Source organism: Athene noctua, chromosome 4 (genome assembly GCF_965140245.1).
Source record: "Athene noctua chromosome 4, bAthNoc1.hap1.1, whole genome shotgun sequence".
Taxonomy (NCBI): Eukaryota; Metazoa; Chordata; class Aves; order Strigiformes; family Strigidae; genus Athene; species Athene noctua.
This window is the reverse complement of record NC_134040.1, coordinates 67736698-67754693: the sequence shown is the minus strand read 5'-3', so window position 1 is coordinate 67754693 and position 17996 is coordinate 67736698. Positions and strand designations below refer to the sequence as shown.

At 41.6% G+C, this 17996-nt stretch overlaps 1 protein-coding gene across 3 annotated transcripts; it reads right to left on the bottom strand.

The window, feature by feature from the left end:
- Positions 1 to 1238: 1238 nt before the first annotated feature.
- NPY2R (neuropeptide Y receptor Y2) lies at positions 1239 to 17368 on the bottom strand. 3 transcript variants are annotated; one of them, XM_074904051.1, is made up of 4 exons: positions 17302 to 17368; positions 15902 to 15984; positions 14969 to 15036; positions 1239 to 3768 (listed from the first exon to the last, which is right to left on the bottom strand). In XM_074904051.1, exon 4 carries the CDS (start codon positions 3730 to 3732, stop codon positions 2575 to 2577), a length of 1158 nt encoding a protein of 385 aa, XP_074760152.1. In that variant the 5' UTR covers positions 3733 to 3768; positions 14969 to 15036; positions 15902 to 15984; positions 17302 to 17368; the 3' UTR covers positions 1239 to 2574. The 3 variants fall into 3 exon arrangements, with proteins under 3 accessions (XP_074760152.1, XP_074760151.1, XP_074760149.1); XM_074904050.1 differs by lacking the exon at positions 17302 to 17368 and adding an exon at positions 17182 to 17287; XM_074904048.1 differs by lacking the exons at positions 14969 to 15036; positions 15902 to 15984; positions 17302 to 17368 and adding an exon at positions 6804 to 6892.
- Positions 17369 to 17996: the final 628 nt, after the last annotated feature.

The following is a 17996-nucleotide window of genomic DNA, read 5'->3' as shown; positions in this document are numbered from 1 at the left end:
TGCTTACAGGTTCATTTTCCCTTAGGGGGAAGCAAGGACAAACCCTGAGTTTTCACATACTTCTGAGAGCTGGGATCTGGGGCAACTGAGGGACGTTGCTACCTCATTGCTTTCATGAGAAAATGCCTAATTTTCCTACAACATGTAGGGGCATTAAAGTGCATATCTGTGTTTGTGCAGGAGCCAAGTCCCAAGGAGCGACTAAGCTATGCAACAGGCTGTGCGTGCTGGCCTGTCTGCATCCTATCTTCAAGTGCCCACGGGAAAATCCACACCCTGCAGTGGGACCCTGTGTGGAGGTTTGTGACCCTAAAGCAGGCACTCACCCAGGCACCATCTCCAGCCAACAGAGAGGAAAGCAATGCAATAAATTAGCGCACCAACTTTGGCTCAACAGGATGGCTGCAGAAAAAGCTCAGGAAGCAGTAAAATAAATATACCATGAAATAGACTGAAAGATAATTTGTAATTAATCACTTTTATACAGGATGACGTAAAGCAGACTTAAAATTACGGCGAATTAGCCTGGCAATTGTAGCTTTAGCACACACTGTCATGGTTACTTCAAAACTGTCTATATACCACACTCTAACAGGCTTAAAAGGGTTGAAACAGAACTTTTAAACCATTTGCTTTTTAAATAAATGAGGCTATCTGTGGCAATAATACTTTTGATGAAGGGTTCAGAGTCAACTGTAACCAATACATATGATTGATGTCCGTATTAATTGCACACTTCTGTAATCCTTCCTTGCCCATAATAGTTGTGAGCTTACATTTTGGATATTATTAATACCCAGACAAAAATAACTTGTGGACAATATCATGTTCTCAACATGGTTGAGAATTAATCTATTTTTGTAAAACTATTTAAGAATGATGGATACTTTTTCCTGCTTGAATAAACACGAGTTAATTCTCTAGACCTCCCTTCTCTGTTCATGAAAATCCAAGTCCAAATGATTTCATGGATATTTAAGGGATGGTGCCAAACACTGCATACACAAAGATTAATTTATCCAGTTGATAAAGATCTGATATCATTCATTACATTGCTAACACTTCAGTAGTGGAGTTTTGTTGGTTTTTAATTTGTAAGAGAGAACACAATGAATTTAGAAACAGCAAAAAATTGAGAGGGAAAAAAAAAAAAAAACAAAACAAAAAACCAAAACAAACATGAGGCAGCTAAAACATAGCTGTGGAAAGAGACTCCAAGTGAAAGTATCACACTTATTTTCATTCCAGATAAGCAACAGGGCAGCTTGGAATAAACATGGTTTGAAGTTTTCTTCGTCTCTTTAATGAGTTCAAAGAGGCTAAACAAAGACACAGAAGAGTTGAACATTGCTGTGTACAACACAGTAAACAGATTAAAATTTTATACCTGAGCAAAAAAGGAATTTAACTATTAACTACAGCATGCAGAGTAACTGATAAGTTATCACATAAACCTAGCATACTGTTATAAGGTTACAGTCATTCAGATGTTCTTAATTTTTACAAAGGCTAGAGATGGAAAAAGCTCCAAGACGAGTGTGTGACATAAAACCACAATAAAGAAAAGCACATTACCATCTAGCAGCCTTTCCAGAGGATCAAAATTATCTGCTGTTTTATTATCCAGGGAGAAAGCAGCAACAATTCAAAGCCTGTGGAGTTAATAACACGTTAGACATTTAAGCAGTTTATGAAGTGCTCACAGAAGACCTGAGCCTGCATCCTCGGCCCTCACATGCCACTTTAAAGCACTGCATTTGGGAGCTGTTCCCAGCACAGAATGAAAAGTAAGGATCTGCAGGGAATGACTGATCAGGTCACAGGCTCATGATTTTCTCAGCATAACCACAGTCAGTTCTTAAGGAATGACTTTTTACTCCATTTGATTGACCAACACCCACATTTTTTATGTAGAAACTTGACCTTTCTTCACATTGAATCTGTTGTTTGGCTGGGTTTGTTTTGCTTTTTTCTTTTTTTCCACCTAGTCCATTTCAAATGCTCTGGTTTGAAGTGCTTCAGTACAAGTCAAAAAACAGTAACATATTTTTCTTCTAAATTCCTTTATCTTCCCAAAAGATGCCTGTGGGAGAGAAGGGGTCTGAAAAGTTTTGAGCTTTAAACTGCACAGCCCATTCCCCCCAGACAGGTTTCATTCTCCTGGCAGACTTCCACTGTCCCTGATCTCCATGTCCAATATAAAAATTACCTGCTCTCACCAGCAATATTCTTGTGCTACAAATCAGCTGTCTGCCTTCCTATAGCAAAACCAGCAAACTCTGCCTTTGTCATTTAGACTTGTCAAAGAGAGATGGGAGGGATGGAAGCATCTCTTACCATATTAGAGACAGCCATAAACAGTCTCTCCCTTTTATTTCCTTGCAGTTGTATAGTTACATACTCTTGATGCCAATCAACTCCCCTCAAATCATACCACACACCTTGACTTTCCTGCCACTTTTCTTTCAGCATTTATGAATAAAACTATGCATTAAAAATGCATATGTCAACATGGACTTATCCCTTTGTCCACAACATATTAATTTCTTCTTTAAAGCCTTAGACTTTAAAATCTTAGACATTGGTAGGTTGTGTGAAAGAGTCTCCAGGGAATTGAATCCTCTTTGCTTCTAGTTTCTTCCTGGCTTTGAAAGCTGCTGACACTTCAGGGTGGATGGAGTCCAGCCGCTGTTCGCACTGGAAGGCTGTGAGGAAGGCCGTCCTGTAGTTGTTATTCATCCAGCCATAGAGAAGGGGGTTAGCAAACGTTGAGCACATGGCAATAACATGAAACACTGTGTAGATCAGTTTGTACTCTTTCAGGTCTAACACTTGACTGTCAATGTCACTGACTAGCTGGAAGGTGTGAAATGGCAGCCAGCTGACAGCAAACACCACAACCACACACACCAGCATCTTAGTGGTTTTCCGCCGCCGGTGGTGGTAGTGGTCATTCCCCGCCCCAGGACTAACATGGCTCCTGAGCTTGGTCCAAATCCGGGTGTAGGCATAGGAGATGACTGCCAGAGGCAGCACGTACTGGATCAGGAGCATGGAGACGCTGTAGATGGTGCCGTAGTTGAGCTGCCCCTCCCCTGGCCACTTCTCAGAGCAGACCACAATCTTGAAGTCAGGAATGATCTCAATCAGCGAGTACTCACGGAAGATGGCCAGAGGACTTGCCAACAAGGCACTGACTGCCCAGGCAATTCCTATAATCAGGAAGCTGATCCGCTTTGAGATTTTGCTTTCCAAGTGGTAGACGATGCAGCGATGCCGATCCAAAGCGATCACAGTCAAAGTAACAGTAGACACGTGCACAGCAAGAGCCTGGGCATAAGGCACCAGGTGGCACAAGACTGGGCCCAGTTTCCATTCACCCAACAGCGTGTAAACCAAAGTGAAGGGCAGGCACAATGTATTCACCAGCAGGTCAGCCACAGCCAGATTGGCAATGAAGAAGTTAGTCACTGTGCGCATGCTTTTGAACTTGATGATCACATGGATCACGAGTGAGTTTCCAATCACCCCCAGTAGGATGATGGAGCAGTAAGCAAAGATGAGGATTATCTGCACTTCAACTAGCGTTGTGCTGTCCTTCAGTTCTGGTTTAGGGTCCAGAGACAATTCACTGAGCGGTGTGGTGTATCTTGGCAAGTATAGCTTGGTGAATAGCTCCATTTTCATTTCATCTGTTTGGTTTTCTTCACCTACTGCTTCCAGGGGCCCCATCCTTGCAACAGCCTGGTCTAAGCAACAGAGCTGTCTCTGAAAACAAACCAGTACAAGAACACGTGGAGAAATCAGTCTGTGGTGGCTAAGACAAAAAAGTAATAAGCTAAAGCTACAGCTCTGTCCTCCCCTAACCCACGTTCTGCATCGCAGGATTAAGAGACGATCTGTCTTAATATATTTAAATTCTGTTGCCCTTAACATTTGAAGCCCGATCCCGGAATATTATTCAGGCATGACTCCTGCTGAAAATTGGGACAGATTTCAAAAGCATTTCAAAGACAAAGTTTGCCTAAGAAAATGCAGAAGGATTATGATCCTGCTGGGCAGCATATTCTTTTTTACAATCCACTACCTAAACCTACTGCTGATTTAGCACAAAACTTCCATTAATACCTACAGGAATTCTACATGGAACGGCACCATCCAGACTGTTATTAGCATAATAATCTTTCAGCTTTTCCTTAATGGAAAGTGTTTCCTTTAATGGTGACTCTAATTCTTATAGGTTTATGCCCCTCCTTAATACAAGATAACTAATTACTGTGATCTTTCTTTAAGGAGCTTCCTTTTAGGAGAGGTTGTGCCACAAGGCAAGCAAAAATAATAGAACTGAAATAATAGCATTTCTCTGAAATGACTGTGCAACCTATTCATGCTGAAATTAACTCAAGAAACAATTAAAACTCAGTTATACATAATATTTCCTTTCTGTATAATGTTTGAGAAAACACAGCTCCTTGGAGGCTGCCAATCAGGGATTCATTTCTGACTGCAGTCATACAGAAAAGCAAATCATTCCCCTGCTGATGTCAGTAAGAATTTCACCACTGACATCAAAATCACATTCTACTGCCTCCCCCTACACAGGCTAAGCCAAATCCTATGCTGCCCTAAGACAAGTCTATGCTGCCCTAAAATGGATATATGGATGTTTTACAGTTAATTGCTGACTTGGACTTCAGTACTATGTAAAATGTGAATGTCCTCATGCAGACTGCCCGGACCATGGGTGGCATGCTAAGGGAGCACTGTGCAGCTGGGGACTCCTTGGTTTCACCTGGCAAAAAATACTAATTGCCAGTGCCCAGTGGGCTCACTGAGAAAACACCATTTGCCACTGAGGGGAAGGCCAAACCTGAGTTACTAACTCTGTTTCCCCATTCATACATTCCCTAAAGAAAGCAAGAGTAGAGACAAATGTCACTTTCCTGCCATCAGGTGTTACACATAGCTTAATCCAGTCTCAAATCCAGGTCTGTCTAGAGACAGTCTAGCTATTAATGCCTTTGGTTTCACATGACTTTTAAAAATTATTTTCTTTTTAATGAGATCCACTTCATTGTGGGTTTTCATCCCTACCTCTGTCCCCATTAACTATCTACCAGTGACATCCCTAAGTGTGATTTCCTAACTGAGAAAGGAAGGTTGTCTACCGGTAGGGGACTGAGCCCTTCGTGTTTGCTTGCATCCCATACAACATACCAAAGAATTTTTCAGGGCAAGCTCTTTTTGCAAAAGCAACACATCAACTGCATGAACTGAAAGCTGTTTTCCCCACAACTAAACTGGTCAGAATTATGTTATACTGTTTAGTCTACATTTATTGTACAATTACAAGTGTAAGCCTGAGATGTGAAACACCACAAGATATGTGGCTGAGATGTGCTAGCTGTTTATACAACTTACCCTACAGATTTTATAGTAATACAGTTATCAACTACTAGCCTAAGCAGAGGTGGCAGGAGGGGATTCATCAATACACCTTTAGTCCACCAGGTTAAAAATGTAAGAGACCCACCAAAATTTGCACAGGCAAGGCTACGCAGAAGTTCAGAAGTCTGCCGAGCTTATTTCTTCAACCCATGTAGCTACACCCAGGAATTATTCCTACATATATTATCAGAGATTTGTTGAGGTCCCAGGGCTCTTAGGTGCTCCAAAATCTCGCAGTTTTTTCAGTGCAAAATCAGAGCAGGACATATTTAGACACTATAGTAGAAGGGTGAGAGGGGAGGCAAATTTCACAGGTTTTTCCCTTCTTTGCCATCAACCCAGACAGGAGGATGTAGTTCAGACAAAGAATGTAGCATCTCTTTCTTCCCAAAAATATTTTCACCTGTTTCTCTAGTCCTTGACTTTCTATTGATTCCTACTTCCAACCCCCCTTTTTTTTTAGCAAAGCCTTCTTTTGTTCTGTCACTTTTATTTGTTACTGCCTGTTTGGGCTGATGAAAGGCATTTTGATCTTGTCAATAAGATAAAGCTGAAGGAGGGATGACCAGGGTTTCAAGCTGGGATGAGCTGGCATGTCAGTAAGTGATGAAATAAACTGGACAAGTTTGACATTGTTTGTGGGACAGTTAAGTGGACAAAGACTTGGCGGCTTTCAGAGTATAGGGGGGGAAAAACGAGGTGGCATTTGATACCTCAGGTAGTGTCTGACAGGACCCTGTCTGCACTTTTTTGGTATAAACTCTCCAGCTGATAGCATTTATTTGCGCACCTTGTGTGCCGCACAGCATTGGGGTGGGTTTTTTCCGATTTTTTTTTTTTGAGGATCAGTCAGATCCTCAGGGTGGACATCAAATCGCATCTAACTTTCGGCAGAGGAAGGTCCGTAGAGGATTTCCATCGGTTCTGAGAGCAACTAAGCGAAAAGGGTGAAATACGTGATGCCATTAGCAAGCAGCCCTTCCATCAGGACCGCAGTGCCGGCGCTAGGGAAGGCGCCGGGGTTGCTCGGGGCGAAGGTGGCGGCAAGCGAGTCTGCGGGGTGCCGCCGCTGCCCCCCGCTCCCCACACACCCGTCCCGGGCGCTGCCCACGCCGCTGCCCCACGCCGCTGCCCCACGCCGGCCGCGCTCCTCCGTGCCCCTCCGTGCCCCCTTTCCCACGTTCACCTTCCTCCCGCCCCGGGGTGGCGAGCGTGGCCACCGCCGGCTATTGCCACCGGAGCCGGTCTCCCAGGGCAGGGCAGGGCGGAGCGGAGCCCCCTCGCCCCGCAGAGGAGCGGCCGCTCCCGCCGGCCCCGGTGCCGGCCCCCCCGCCGCCCTCCCCTCGCACGCTCACCGGGCCGGCTCTCTCCTCCCTGGGCAAGGGGCAGCGGCGCGGCTGGGCCCGTCCAAAGTTTGGAGGCGCCGGTGGCGGCGGCCCCCGCACGCCGGGGGGCGGGGCGGGGCGGGGCGGCCCCGCCGGCCGGGGGGGGGGCGGCTCCGCCCGCTGGGCTCCGGTCCAGGGGAGGGGGCTCCGGGTGCGGGGAGGGGGGCTCCGGGCCGCCGGTCCCTGATGTGTCGGCTGCGTCTCACTCCGGAGGCAACAGCCGTAGCGCTGCCACCGTGAAAAAAAAAGGGGTTGGAGGAAGGGAGATAGTGCCGGGTCCGAGCTGATGTCCGCGCCTCACGCTGAGCTGCTTCCTAGTTTTCCCGGCCTCCGGACTGGAGCGGTGTGAAGGGGGTGCCTTTGCTCCAAACCACTGCTGAAATCCTTGGTTACAAGCACCCCAGCTTGCAGATTTGCTCTTCCTCGTAAGAAGATGTGGACATTGCCACAGCAGGTGTAAGGATGAATAAAGCATTTACATATTCCGTCAAGAGCAAAATAAAAGATTGCATATTTATTTACAAGGCTGCAAAGGTAAAGACAACAGCTGCTGTATTAATTTAGTTCCATATTCAGTAACCTTTCAAAAAAGCTCGACTGCCAGCCGGTTTAACTGAGGACTAGCTCCGGCCGACATTGCTGCCCCTCTGGTAGGCTCTAGCTTCGTTAAATCCGTCAGTAGGTTCTACTTAGCATTTTGCTGTGTGCCCGGTGCCTCTCTTGTAGGCATAACTTCGGAGGTTCAAGGGAGTGTCTCTTCGCAGTGCACAGCTGGAGGGCCGGATTCACTGAACGGTGCTTCAGCCCTAGTTGTGGCTCCCAAAAACAGGAACCAGGAGGCTTTGGTTACTCTGTGAATACAGCAGTGATGCTTGGACAGTTCTCATCCCAAACCCTACAGGAGCTGCTATCCAGAAGAGCAATGCTCCTTTACTTTCTGTCACTTAGCCCAATTTGCATTACTATTTCAGGTAGTTTCAAGGATCGGCAACCTTATCTTCTCTCTTCTCCTTTTCTTCCAAAGGAGACTCTGAACAAGAGCTCTTCCTTTGTCAAAGGTAATGCTTCTTGCTTTGGTTATAGCTCAGCGTTACACTCTTATCAGAGTACAGAGGAGAGGATACTCAGAGGACCATCAAGGAGTAACTTCAGCACTTCAGCAATTTACAGTTGTTTTTGGAATTCAAAACATGTTGTGAGAACAGCCTTTGTTCTTTACTAATTCAGGCTATCTCTTCACAAAGGGCCTTGTTCTTAGTCCTTCAGTACTTCTGAGACTGATAATGGAATGCTCCTAGCTTGTTGCAAAATAGATTTCTTTGATGACTAAATAAAGAGCCAGGAGTTTCAATTCTCCTACCCCCCTTTATTTCATTTCCCAAATCAATTTAATTGTAGGATTGGATTTTTTTGTTTGTTTGTTTTTGGTCTACCAGCAGACATAAATGCATGCCATCAGTTTTAGTAATTGGAGCAGTTGTATAATATATGGCTGTAAGGGCCTGCAGTTCTTCCCTTTCCTTCTCTTACAAATAGTCAACAGTGGTGTTTCACTCATCTCAGGGCTGTTGCTGTTGTGCTCTACTCCACACAGTCTTTCTAGCTCAGCATATATTTTTGCTGCTTCTAATGTCCTGGAGAGTGTAGTGAAATGCTACAAATCTTTACAATCTGTCTAGCTCAGGATCCCTTAGCTAAGGAAGAGCTGTTCCTTATTTTCACTTCCAAACTCCTAGAGATACTCAAGAAGATGTGTAAGTTCCTAGAAGCTGTTAAGCCAGCAAGGACTTACTTCCCATGCAAGGGAGAGAAGGTGTTACTTCTTCTTACAAGGGGATTCTGTGTTCAGGCACAAGTGAAATGCTTGATGGAAATGCATTTCCGATAAACAACAGCAGTTTTTATTCGTCATAAAAGAGAGGCAGTGAAGGGCCCCCATAAAAGCCAGCTTGAACCAAAAGCCCATGAAAACACCAAGGCCAGAAAGAGTCAAGTAGGAAATGGGCTGTTCAATATGAAATGTGCTGTTCAGTGACCACCTCCAAAGCAACTGTGGGTACTTGTTGTGCGCACTTAACTTTCCATCCCATAAACCATGGCAAGACATGGGCCATTGAATCACAGAACCATATATGTTGGATTGAACATCCAGAGGTCTTCTAGTCCAACCTCATGCTTAAAGCAGGTCTAGATGCAGCAGCTTACACCAGGCTATGTCCAGGAGAGTTTTGAGTATCTCCAAAATGAGAGATACCGCACTCACTGGGCAGCCTATCCCAGGATTAACCCTAACCCTCACAGTAAGACAGAATTTTCCTTGTACCTAATCAGAGTTTCCCATGTTCCAGCTTATATTACATGCCTCTTGTCCTAGCCCTGTACTCCTCCTAGTAGCTGTGGACAACAGTTATATTTCCCTTTAGCCTTGGCTTTAAGGCTGAACAAACTCAGTTCCATCAGCCTCACTTTGAACATTATGTGGTCCAGCCCCGATCAATCTTGGTGGCCCTTTGTTGGACTTCCTCTAGTCTGTCAATGTCTTTCTAGCACTAAGAGCCCCAAAATGGACCCAGTACTCCAGATGTCATCTCACAACTGGTGAATAGTCACTTCTCAGCCTGCTGGCTACACTCTGTGTCTTGATACAGACTGTAAGTTAGACTGTGTAAATTGGCTTGCACTATATAAATGAGCTACATGAACTTTAAATCCTAGCTTCCTATTTAAGGCAAGCCTAGAAATGAGCTTTTGCTGTGAATATGTATATCTACTAAGGTGAAATACAGACAATCTAGCTTAACAACTTGAAAAAAAATTGTGTTGGGCATATGTTGTTTCTGCTGTAAATCACATTTATGGAGGTATGGCAGGGTGCAAGAAATTTGATATACATAGTTTACCTCTGCTAGTATCTGTTTAACTCTTTTTACAGTTAGAAAATTGTCTTGTCAAATTCTGTCCAACATAGTTTTTTTCAAAGGGAATAATAAGCATTTCTGCCAGCTCCTCAGACGTTTACCAATTCTCGGGAGCAAAAGAAAGGTCTGCACATAATGCCCAGACCTGAAGCAGTAATTACTTTTATTTCAATCATAGAACTAGGAAAGAGTTGCCAGTCTTTGTCCATAAATTGTCCAACATCAGATTTGCCAGAGCAGCAAATAAGTCTTGATGAATATCAGCAAGGCAGAAGAGGCAGCAGCTCTCCCATCCCCTGTCCCCAGACAATGTTCTCTTTATTTCATTTACTGTAAGGAGTGAATTTAAAAGAAACCACTGCTCCTTGAGCAGCGACCTTTAAAAGTAGTGCTGTGCTGCATGCCACTCACTTGTGCCAAACTCTGTCAGTCCTTAATCATGCAGATTTTCCTGGAGTGAGACAGGTTTTGGGCAATGGTGTGCTCTATGTAACACAGACAGTCCTTTAAAAATTAAATGGAAAATTAAAACAATAATACTTGAAAACATGACCTTGAGAGAGAATATTTGTCTTGAATCTTTTATATGGTGCCAACACAAAGATCATATAGTATAAAATTACAGAGGACCAAGATCCTTCTTGCTTAAAAGGCCAGAACAAAAGTGTTTAACTAGCTAAAGAATTAAGTTTCTATTTATATGCATCTGCAAACATTTTGGAATACATTTATAAACTGTCATTTGTTCTCATTCCATTTTAGTTTAGATTCAGTCTCACTGGTTAAATTCTACCTATCTCTCTTTTTCAAATGCAGTAATAAGAAATAGCTGTATGCATAAACAAGTGTTATCAATCCGCCTTAGATGACTAAGGGGATAAATACACACCAGTGGGGAATGTGAGAAATTGGTAGGTACGTGTAAGCACCAACTCCAAGTTACTAACAGAAGTACTTCACAGCCAGCGCTTGTTAAACAGTCTGTTTAGTTCATCTAGTCCAAAAACTAATACCACCAAAGGCTCAATTCAGTTGCCTGTTTGCTCACAAACTGTGACAGAGTTCGGCACCATTTCCACATGAGACAAGGCTGCAGATCCAAGCACTGTATTTCAAACATGGTCTTCTCAAAGCATCTAGGACATTGCCATACACTTGTGTCATTCAAAGAACGTTAAACCTGTAAAGACAGGTAGCTCACCCAAGAAATGACACGTTTGAAGTTGCCCATTTAACACCAACACGACTGCTTGTGTTTACACAACTATGCTACGGTCTCTTAAGTAACTAGTCACATTATTTTTCTTTAAGGTCATTGCTTCATATCGTCAACGCTTATGCCATGAGTAAATACTTGGTATTTCTTTATATTCTCAGTATGTATTTTTACTTCTCATTCATTTTCTTTACAACATGATATCCTTTCTCTGAAGAGAATATAGAATTTGTAATTTCTTCACAGGGTTTTCCATGGTCTTTTCATCACTAGACTACTCAACCTTTATTAAGATCTATTTTCTGACATCTGGAATTCAAAGATGCTGACCAAACATTTAATTGGATTTAAAAATATGAGGAATAAATAATTTTACTGTATTTTTTGTTGCTCACATTTTAGGTAGTTTTCCCTTGAAGCTCAGGAAATCCTATTTTTCCTTATTTCCATTTCTTTTTAAATACAGACATTTCTGTAAACTCCAAAATGTAATGTGGAAGATGACACTTCATTAAGGTATTGAAAGTTTGGTATACAACCAGTTGTTGACATTTCTAAAGAGTTTTTAGATGTTCCTAAGGCAAGCATAATCTTTTTATTTTTAGAGCATTCATCATAGAAAATAGACTCTCATATATTGCTTAGAACTTGAATATCATACACACTTCAGTCCTCAGGTTCTGGTAGCTGAGAAAGCAATATATCTCTAAATGGTTTCCAAAATTGAGTCAACTCTATCTACTTGCTGTATGCTTGCTTGTACATCAGTTATTTCTAATTCTGGAAATCCTCAACAGCTACAAATGCAATACCACTCACCCTTTTCTTTGCCTAAAAATTATTCTTGTAAAAATTTCAAAAAGTTATGTGTGTTCAAAAAAATTTATTGGCTGGTCTTCAAGCTCAGTTTTTGACATGCTGTTGAAACCTGTGAAAGTGTTGAAGGAACTGGTTTTGGGACAAACAGAACTAAGCTGGAAAGATGAAAACCTTTGTCGTATGTGTTCCCCCTCACCAAATGACCTTTCTTACAATGAAGAAAACTGATCATAACATTTACATACGGTCTCTTCTCCTAATAGACAGTTCACAGATCATGCAGCTGATTATGCATTACTCAGAAATACATTTTACTGTATGGATATTTTTTTGAAAATATCCATACATCATTTTACTATGGATATTTTTTTAAAAATATCCATATGATTTTTTTGTTACAGTTTCATACTGTTTTCATGAGAAAAAGACATTCTCAGGTTGCTCTTAAGCTCAAGGATATGTGTCATCTTTTGCTCAGACAGCCTATATTAAGATGCAGATGATTGTTGGTATGGTTGGTATCTAGGTCCTGAAGACATGCTTGGAAGAAGCAATATGAATAGGGTCACCTATCTCAAATTAAATTACGTTGTTCTGTAATGGCATCCATGAAGACAGCCTTTCTGATAATGTACAGCAAAATGCTATCTGATATGTAATACCATGTAAAACACATCATGTTTGTATTGAGCTTAAATATAAGATGCAATTAAAAACATTTTCCAGTAATTTATGCAACTATGTCATTTGACATAGAGAAATGGTTTTTTCACGTGCAGTTCATGGGACAGAGACACAATTGCTAAGAGCCAAGTGAGTATCTTTCCTATATGTTGTTGAAAGTGAATTAATTCTCATAAGTTTTCAGCACATTATTTCAGTTCATTTCTTCACATTTACACAGACTTTGCAAACTGTGCTAAACCACTCACTGGCTTCATCCAGAGTCATTCTGTACCTCTATGTGGCATTTTATGGAACAATGCCATTCAGTAGCAGTATGTGGATTTAAATTCATGGATTTCATTTTTAAGTATTTTTTGTCCTTTGAGTAATTACTTCAGTTGCTGAAGAAGTGAAAAAAAAATACTTTCCATACCCGTTATCACTTCAAATCATTTTAAAAATTAGGTACTTACTGTTTCTTTTGTGCATTCTGTCACAGTTTTAGAACTTCTGAAGGACATCTGTTCTAGGTTAAATGTAGCAAACCTGTACAGTCCTCTTCTTGAACTGTAATCATATGACTCATACACTAACATCCAGAGATGTTTAAAGATTTCATCTGCTCTATCTCCTTCCCTGATTAAACACCTACAGGATATTTTCCGTTACAGGTGCCACATTTACTAGTATAGTGAAAATTTACTGTCCCATTTTTGACTGATGGCCCTGTTTGTGAACAAGTTCAGCTTGTCAGCCTAGCTTCACAAGGTTGAAAAAGTGCTCTGATGATGATTTTATAGAGTCTGCCTCCCACTTCAGAATTGAACTGGCAGTTTTCTACATGAACTCTTCATTTTCCTTTGTAATTGCCCATGATTCACACCCACATTTTGCAGAGATTGATGGCATTTTAATTGCTAGGAGTATTTTAGGATGGAGGAGAGGGGATGGGAAGAAGCTTGGGAAAAAAGTGGGTAGGGGTTTGGCATGTTTGGATGGCTAACAGTTCTGTGACTGAACACAGCTACAAGATCAGCAGCCAGAGCACCATCTGTGCACACAGCTTATCCATACCGCCCAGCTTCGACACAAAGGAATGTGTCAGCTCCCGCTTTTCCAGATCAGCTGAAAGCCTCCTTCATGCTCCAGTGAAATCCTGCAACCATTCCCTGAAGATCTAATCCCTTCACCCAGCACGTTCGACTGGCACAGCCTTCCTTCAGCAAGAAGCTCTTCCTGCAGTGCTGCTTTTGCAGGTTGGAGCTGGGAAGGTTCAGCTGCTCTTCATGCCACCTCTCTGCCCTGCAAGTTGCAGAATGATCATCTCAGCATCCTGGGGAATGGTAAGAGATATACAACCCCCCCATAGAAATGTGAAAGAATCTCCAGAGCCTGTGTGTGGCTGTCTATGGCAGAGGTGTTTGCATCTGAGCTGGTTGTCCTAGGCTTCCTTGTAGTCAGGAGAGAGCTACTTACTCTAACAGGTGGGGTTTAAAACTTGACTCATCCCCTCCTAAAACAGAAACTTGGGTTTGTTCAGATAAATTGTACCCTAAACACCATCAGCTGTTTACAAGACCTTCTCTGACTATAGTGGGAACCTCAGAAGCTAGTTCTTTGTACACTGTGGGTACCTAAACTTCAGTGAAAGGAATTCTACCTGTTGCTCCTGGTATCACAGTAATGTGTGAGTAAATTTTCTTCACCATCAGTATCTGGACTGGAATCCAGTATATGAGTAGCTGTTCCCCAAACCCGAGAGACATTTGAATACCTAGTGTCCATTGATTTCAGGTACATAAATTATACGGGATTTGGACCTTAATGCTTTGCAGATCAAATTTGTCCATACAGAATCTCTGTGCAATATTCTCCTTGTTATGTGCAGACTGTGGGGTCTTATCTGCATGGGGAAACTGGACAAAGCAGCTCTCCCAGAAAAGTTCCTGATATAGACTTCCTTCTCCTAAATGTCATTTACTGTGTACCAGAACAAAATATCTATATGACAAGACCAGAATTGTCAAACATGGGAAAAAAATCGCTTAATTTCATCTGTAAACCCATACTAACCTCCATATAAGTTTTTGTCATGTTGACAATCTTATACTTTTGCACATCTCTCTAATTCTTTAGTTAACAGATGGCAGGTTTAGATACATCTACCATTACATGATGTTAATACCACACATTCCTATCAACAGGCGAGGAGATTCAGGAAAAGCAGATTTCTTTATAGATTCTGCAACAGAGTTTTGTTGAATGACCAGAGACTGCTCTGGTTCTGTATATCTCCACACAATCTGTCTCAGCCTGGCTTTTCTATTATGTACAAAAAATGCAGCATGTGGCTATCACAAATTCACCCTTCCCCTTTATTCCAAAATCTTCTCCATGATTCTAGCTTTCCTCCAACATTGATTCCTGCCAGTCAGGACACTCCCATACATTTCTAACTTTTTCGTTCCCAGTATCTCCTTCCCAACATCATCTTGCCCACAATCTTCTGTACATACCTGTTTCTCTTATTGATCTCCCCTCCTGGGTATATCAGATGCACTCTTCTCTCTTCTAACAGCAAATTCTGTTCACCATCAGAAAGGAAGAAAATTATGTTGATGTCTGTGTGTGAGAAGAAGGGAAATCTTCTTCGTCTTTACCTTTGCCTCACTGCAAAATCTGAGAGCAAAGTCTGGAACATTACTTCTTTACCACCTCATTTCTCTCCTCAGCAAAGACAAATTGCCATGTAGTTTTGCATGTTTTTTAGCATTACAGACAGTCCTGTTCTTTATAGTGCAAATATATCTGGCCTACTTAGTGGGAAAATTGTGAATATCATTAACAGCAATAATTAGCAATTAAGATAAATTCTTGGGTAGTTTTTGTTAGATTTTCTACCACCTTATGATATTTTAAAGAAATCATACCTATGAAAAAATCAATTGTTTAATCAATTTGCCTTGTCAGAGACAAAAGGCAGACATTGCACAAAATAACATTTTTTAATCCAAACAGTTGAGAATATTTTATTTTATACCATGTAGCTAAGTATCAGTATGACTGTTACACCTTAACCTACTAACAGATTTCTGAAGGAAATTAGCTTTCCCTTAAACCTAATGGGAATTGGGTATCTGTCTTCTCAGCCACAGCTGAAAATCCTAACCTCACAGTTTTAAACGATTTGGCAAAGGTTTGCACTTCATAGTTTCTCCAGTAAGTATTATTTTTGACTGCGGCTGAGCAGAACAAACATCCCCATGTCAAAAAAACCCAGTCAGTTCTGTATATCAAGGGGTTGCTTTTCCCCAGAATATATTTACTTCAATAGCTTACTTCATTCCCTCAGATCTTATAAATACAAGTCAAACTATGAAGTATGCAGAACATAGCACACAAAAAAAGAAAGTATTGCTAGGTTAAAAATAAGCATGAATCTACCTGACCTCTGCACAAGTCCAAGAATAAGTGAGAGCTGCTGTTGGGAACTTCTGTGTCATATTTTCAGGCCAGCTTGTGGTCATAAACTCTAAAATTACAGAAAAAGCAGCAGTGTAAAAAAACCCTGACTCTCTCTTGCAAACCATTTACTTGATCTTTTGGAGTCATCTGAGTACCTTCTGCCTGGAAGCATAAGGCCTTAAAGCTTGCTCCTTGAAATGTCAAGAGCTAGTAAGCAAACCTCAGCTCCTAAGAACATGAAAGTGAAAGTTTTTATTCTGTTCCCACTGAAAACTGAGGTAAAATTGATACCAGGTTTGAACAGGGCAGAAGAGACCGTCTAGATAGTGAAGCCAGTTGGTCTAGGCTGCCTCCAGCAGCTACCGACCTGGACTCTGTTAAGGAAATCTACAATAGTTTTACTAATGCAATACTGTAATAAAGCACTGATATTTGTTAGTGAAAAATATTCCCTTTGTTGGCTATGCTTCTTTGTGAACTTTTATTCAGCGTAACAGAAAGACCACTTCTGGTTAAGAAAAATGTATGTTTAATATAGATGACACACTCACTTCTATGACTTTTTCCTGGTAAACTTGATAGAACAGTGCAGTAATGCTACATCACACATTTATAAATATGATTGCAGTGATATAGTGTCCTGTAATATCAAACATTATTTTAAAATAATTCCCATGTCAAATATAATTGTTAATTTATAGATATAAATAGAACAAGAATCTGCATTGTGCCTTTCTGTGGAAGATAGCCATTTATACTGAAGAGGGTTCATGTTAGTAAAACCTTTAATGTATCATGAAATTAATAAATAAAAGCAGGGGAAGGGAAAATAAGGTAAAAGGGAAGAAAAATAAAGTGAAGGGAAGAAAAAAGGTGCAAACTTAAAAATCAGGTTTGTGGAAGCTTCACATACAGCAGACCTTAGGTTATTACCATATTTTTAATCCTAGGTGAGCTTAGCTCACAAACTTCTGATGCTGCACAGATAAATCTGCCAGTCCTACCCTGGTGAAGTTAATTGGTTCCAGATCTAATCCACAATTTTTTCCCCAAAGTTTATACCATATACATGTGTTATACTTTAGAAAGTATTAGGATGGTGGTGCAAGAAAAGCCAATTTAATATTAGGGCTTGGGTTCCGCTACCCGCGTTTATTTTAAGGAAAGAGGACTTGGCTTCAGTATTAATCAGTGTTTCACTGCAAGCTCCACAGTTTAAAAAAGGTGCTCAGTCTGGGGGAAAAGCGTGAAGATAGAGACTCACCTTCATGTCTGACAACAGCCTGCAGCCACCTTGCTCTCTGCTTTCAATGGATGGCCTCCTCTCCCACAGAAAACCAGTCAAAAAGAGACCAGTGAAACTAAATATATGAGAATCCATTACCTGGGATTGCAGAAATGGCTCCAGAAGGGCCAGTCCGGAAGATCTGCCAAACAAGCCTTTATGTCTTCTGCTTTTCAGATATTTGGAGGCAGGGGACAGAGTTATCCACCCCAAACTTACATGCTGTTTTGGAAATGGTGACATTGATCTTGTGGCTGTTGTTCAAAATTGGAGCTCCTTACTAGCCAGCTAGCCTGGAGCCTGTAGTGGAGAACGTTTCCACACTGAGAAGGTTTCTGCGGGGACTGGACTTTGTTTTGGTCTATCCGAAGTAGTTCTGGTTTGATTTATTGCAGATTCTGTAACATCCCTTCCCTCAGGCTGTTTTGGTCTAAGCTTTTTCACCCTAGGTAGACATGCAAAGGATTGACTCTGTATAGAAAGGAGCCACCTCTCTCACCTTCCCAACTGCTCAGAAACAGCTTTTGGCAGCCAACGCTTGGATTAGTGTAGGATTTACTACCACTTCTGTATACAAATGGTGGCCTTCACTGGACTTAAGTAAATCCTGTAAGGAAATTCTGTCTCCCTCGTTTTGGGAAGTTGTACAAGTTATCAATATATCAAAGATATATTTTTTGGGGTTTTTGACAAACCCCTGACAAGATGCCTAGCAGAATGCTACTGAAGAAAAGAAGTTGCCATGGGACTGATGCTTATGTGAATTGAAAGCTGTCTACAGGGTAGGGGGTGAA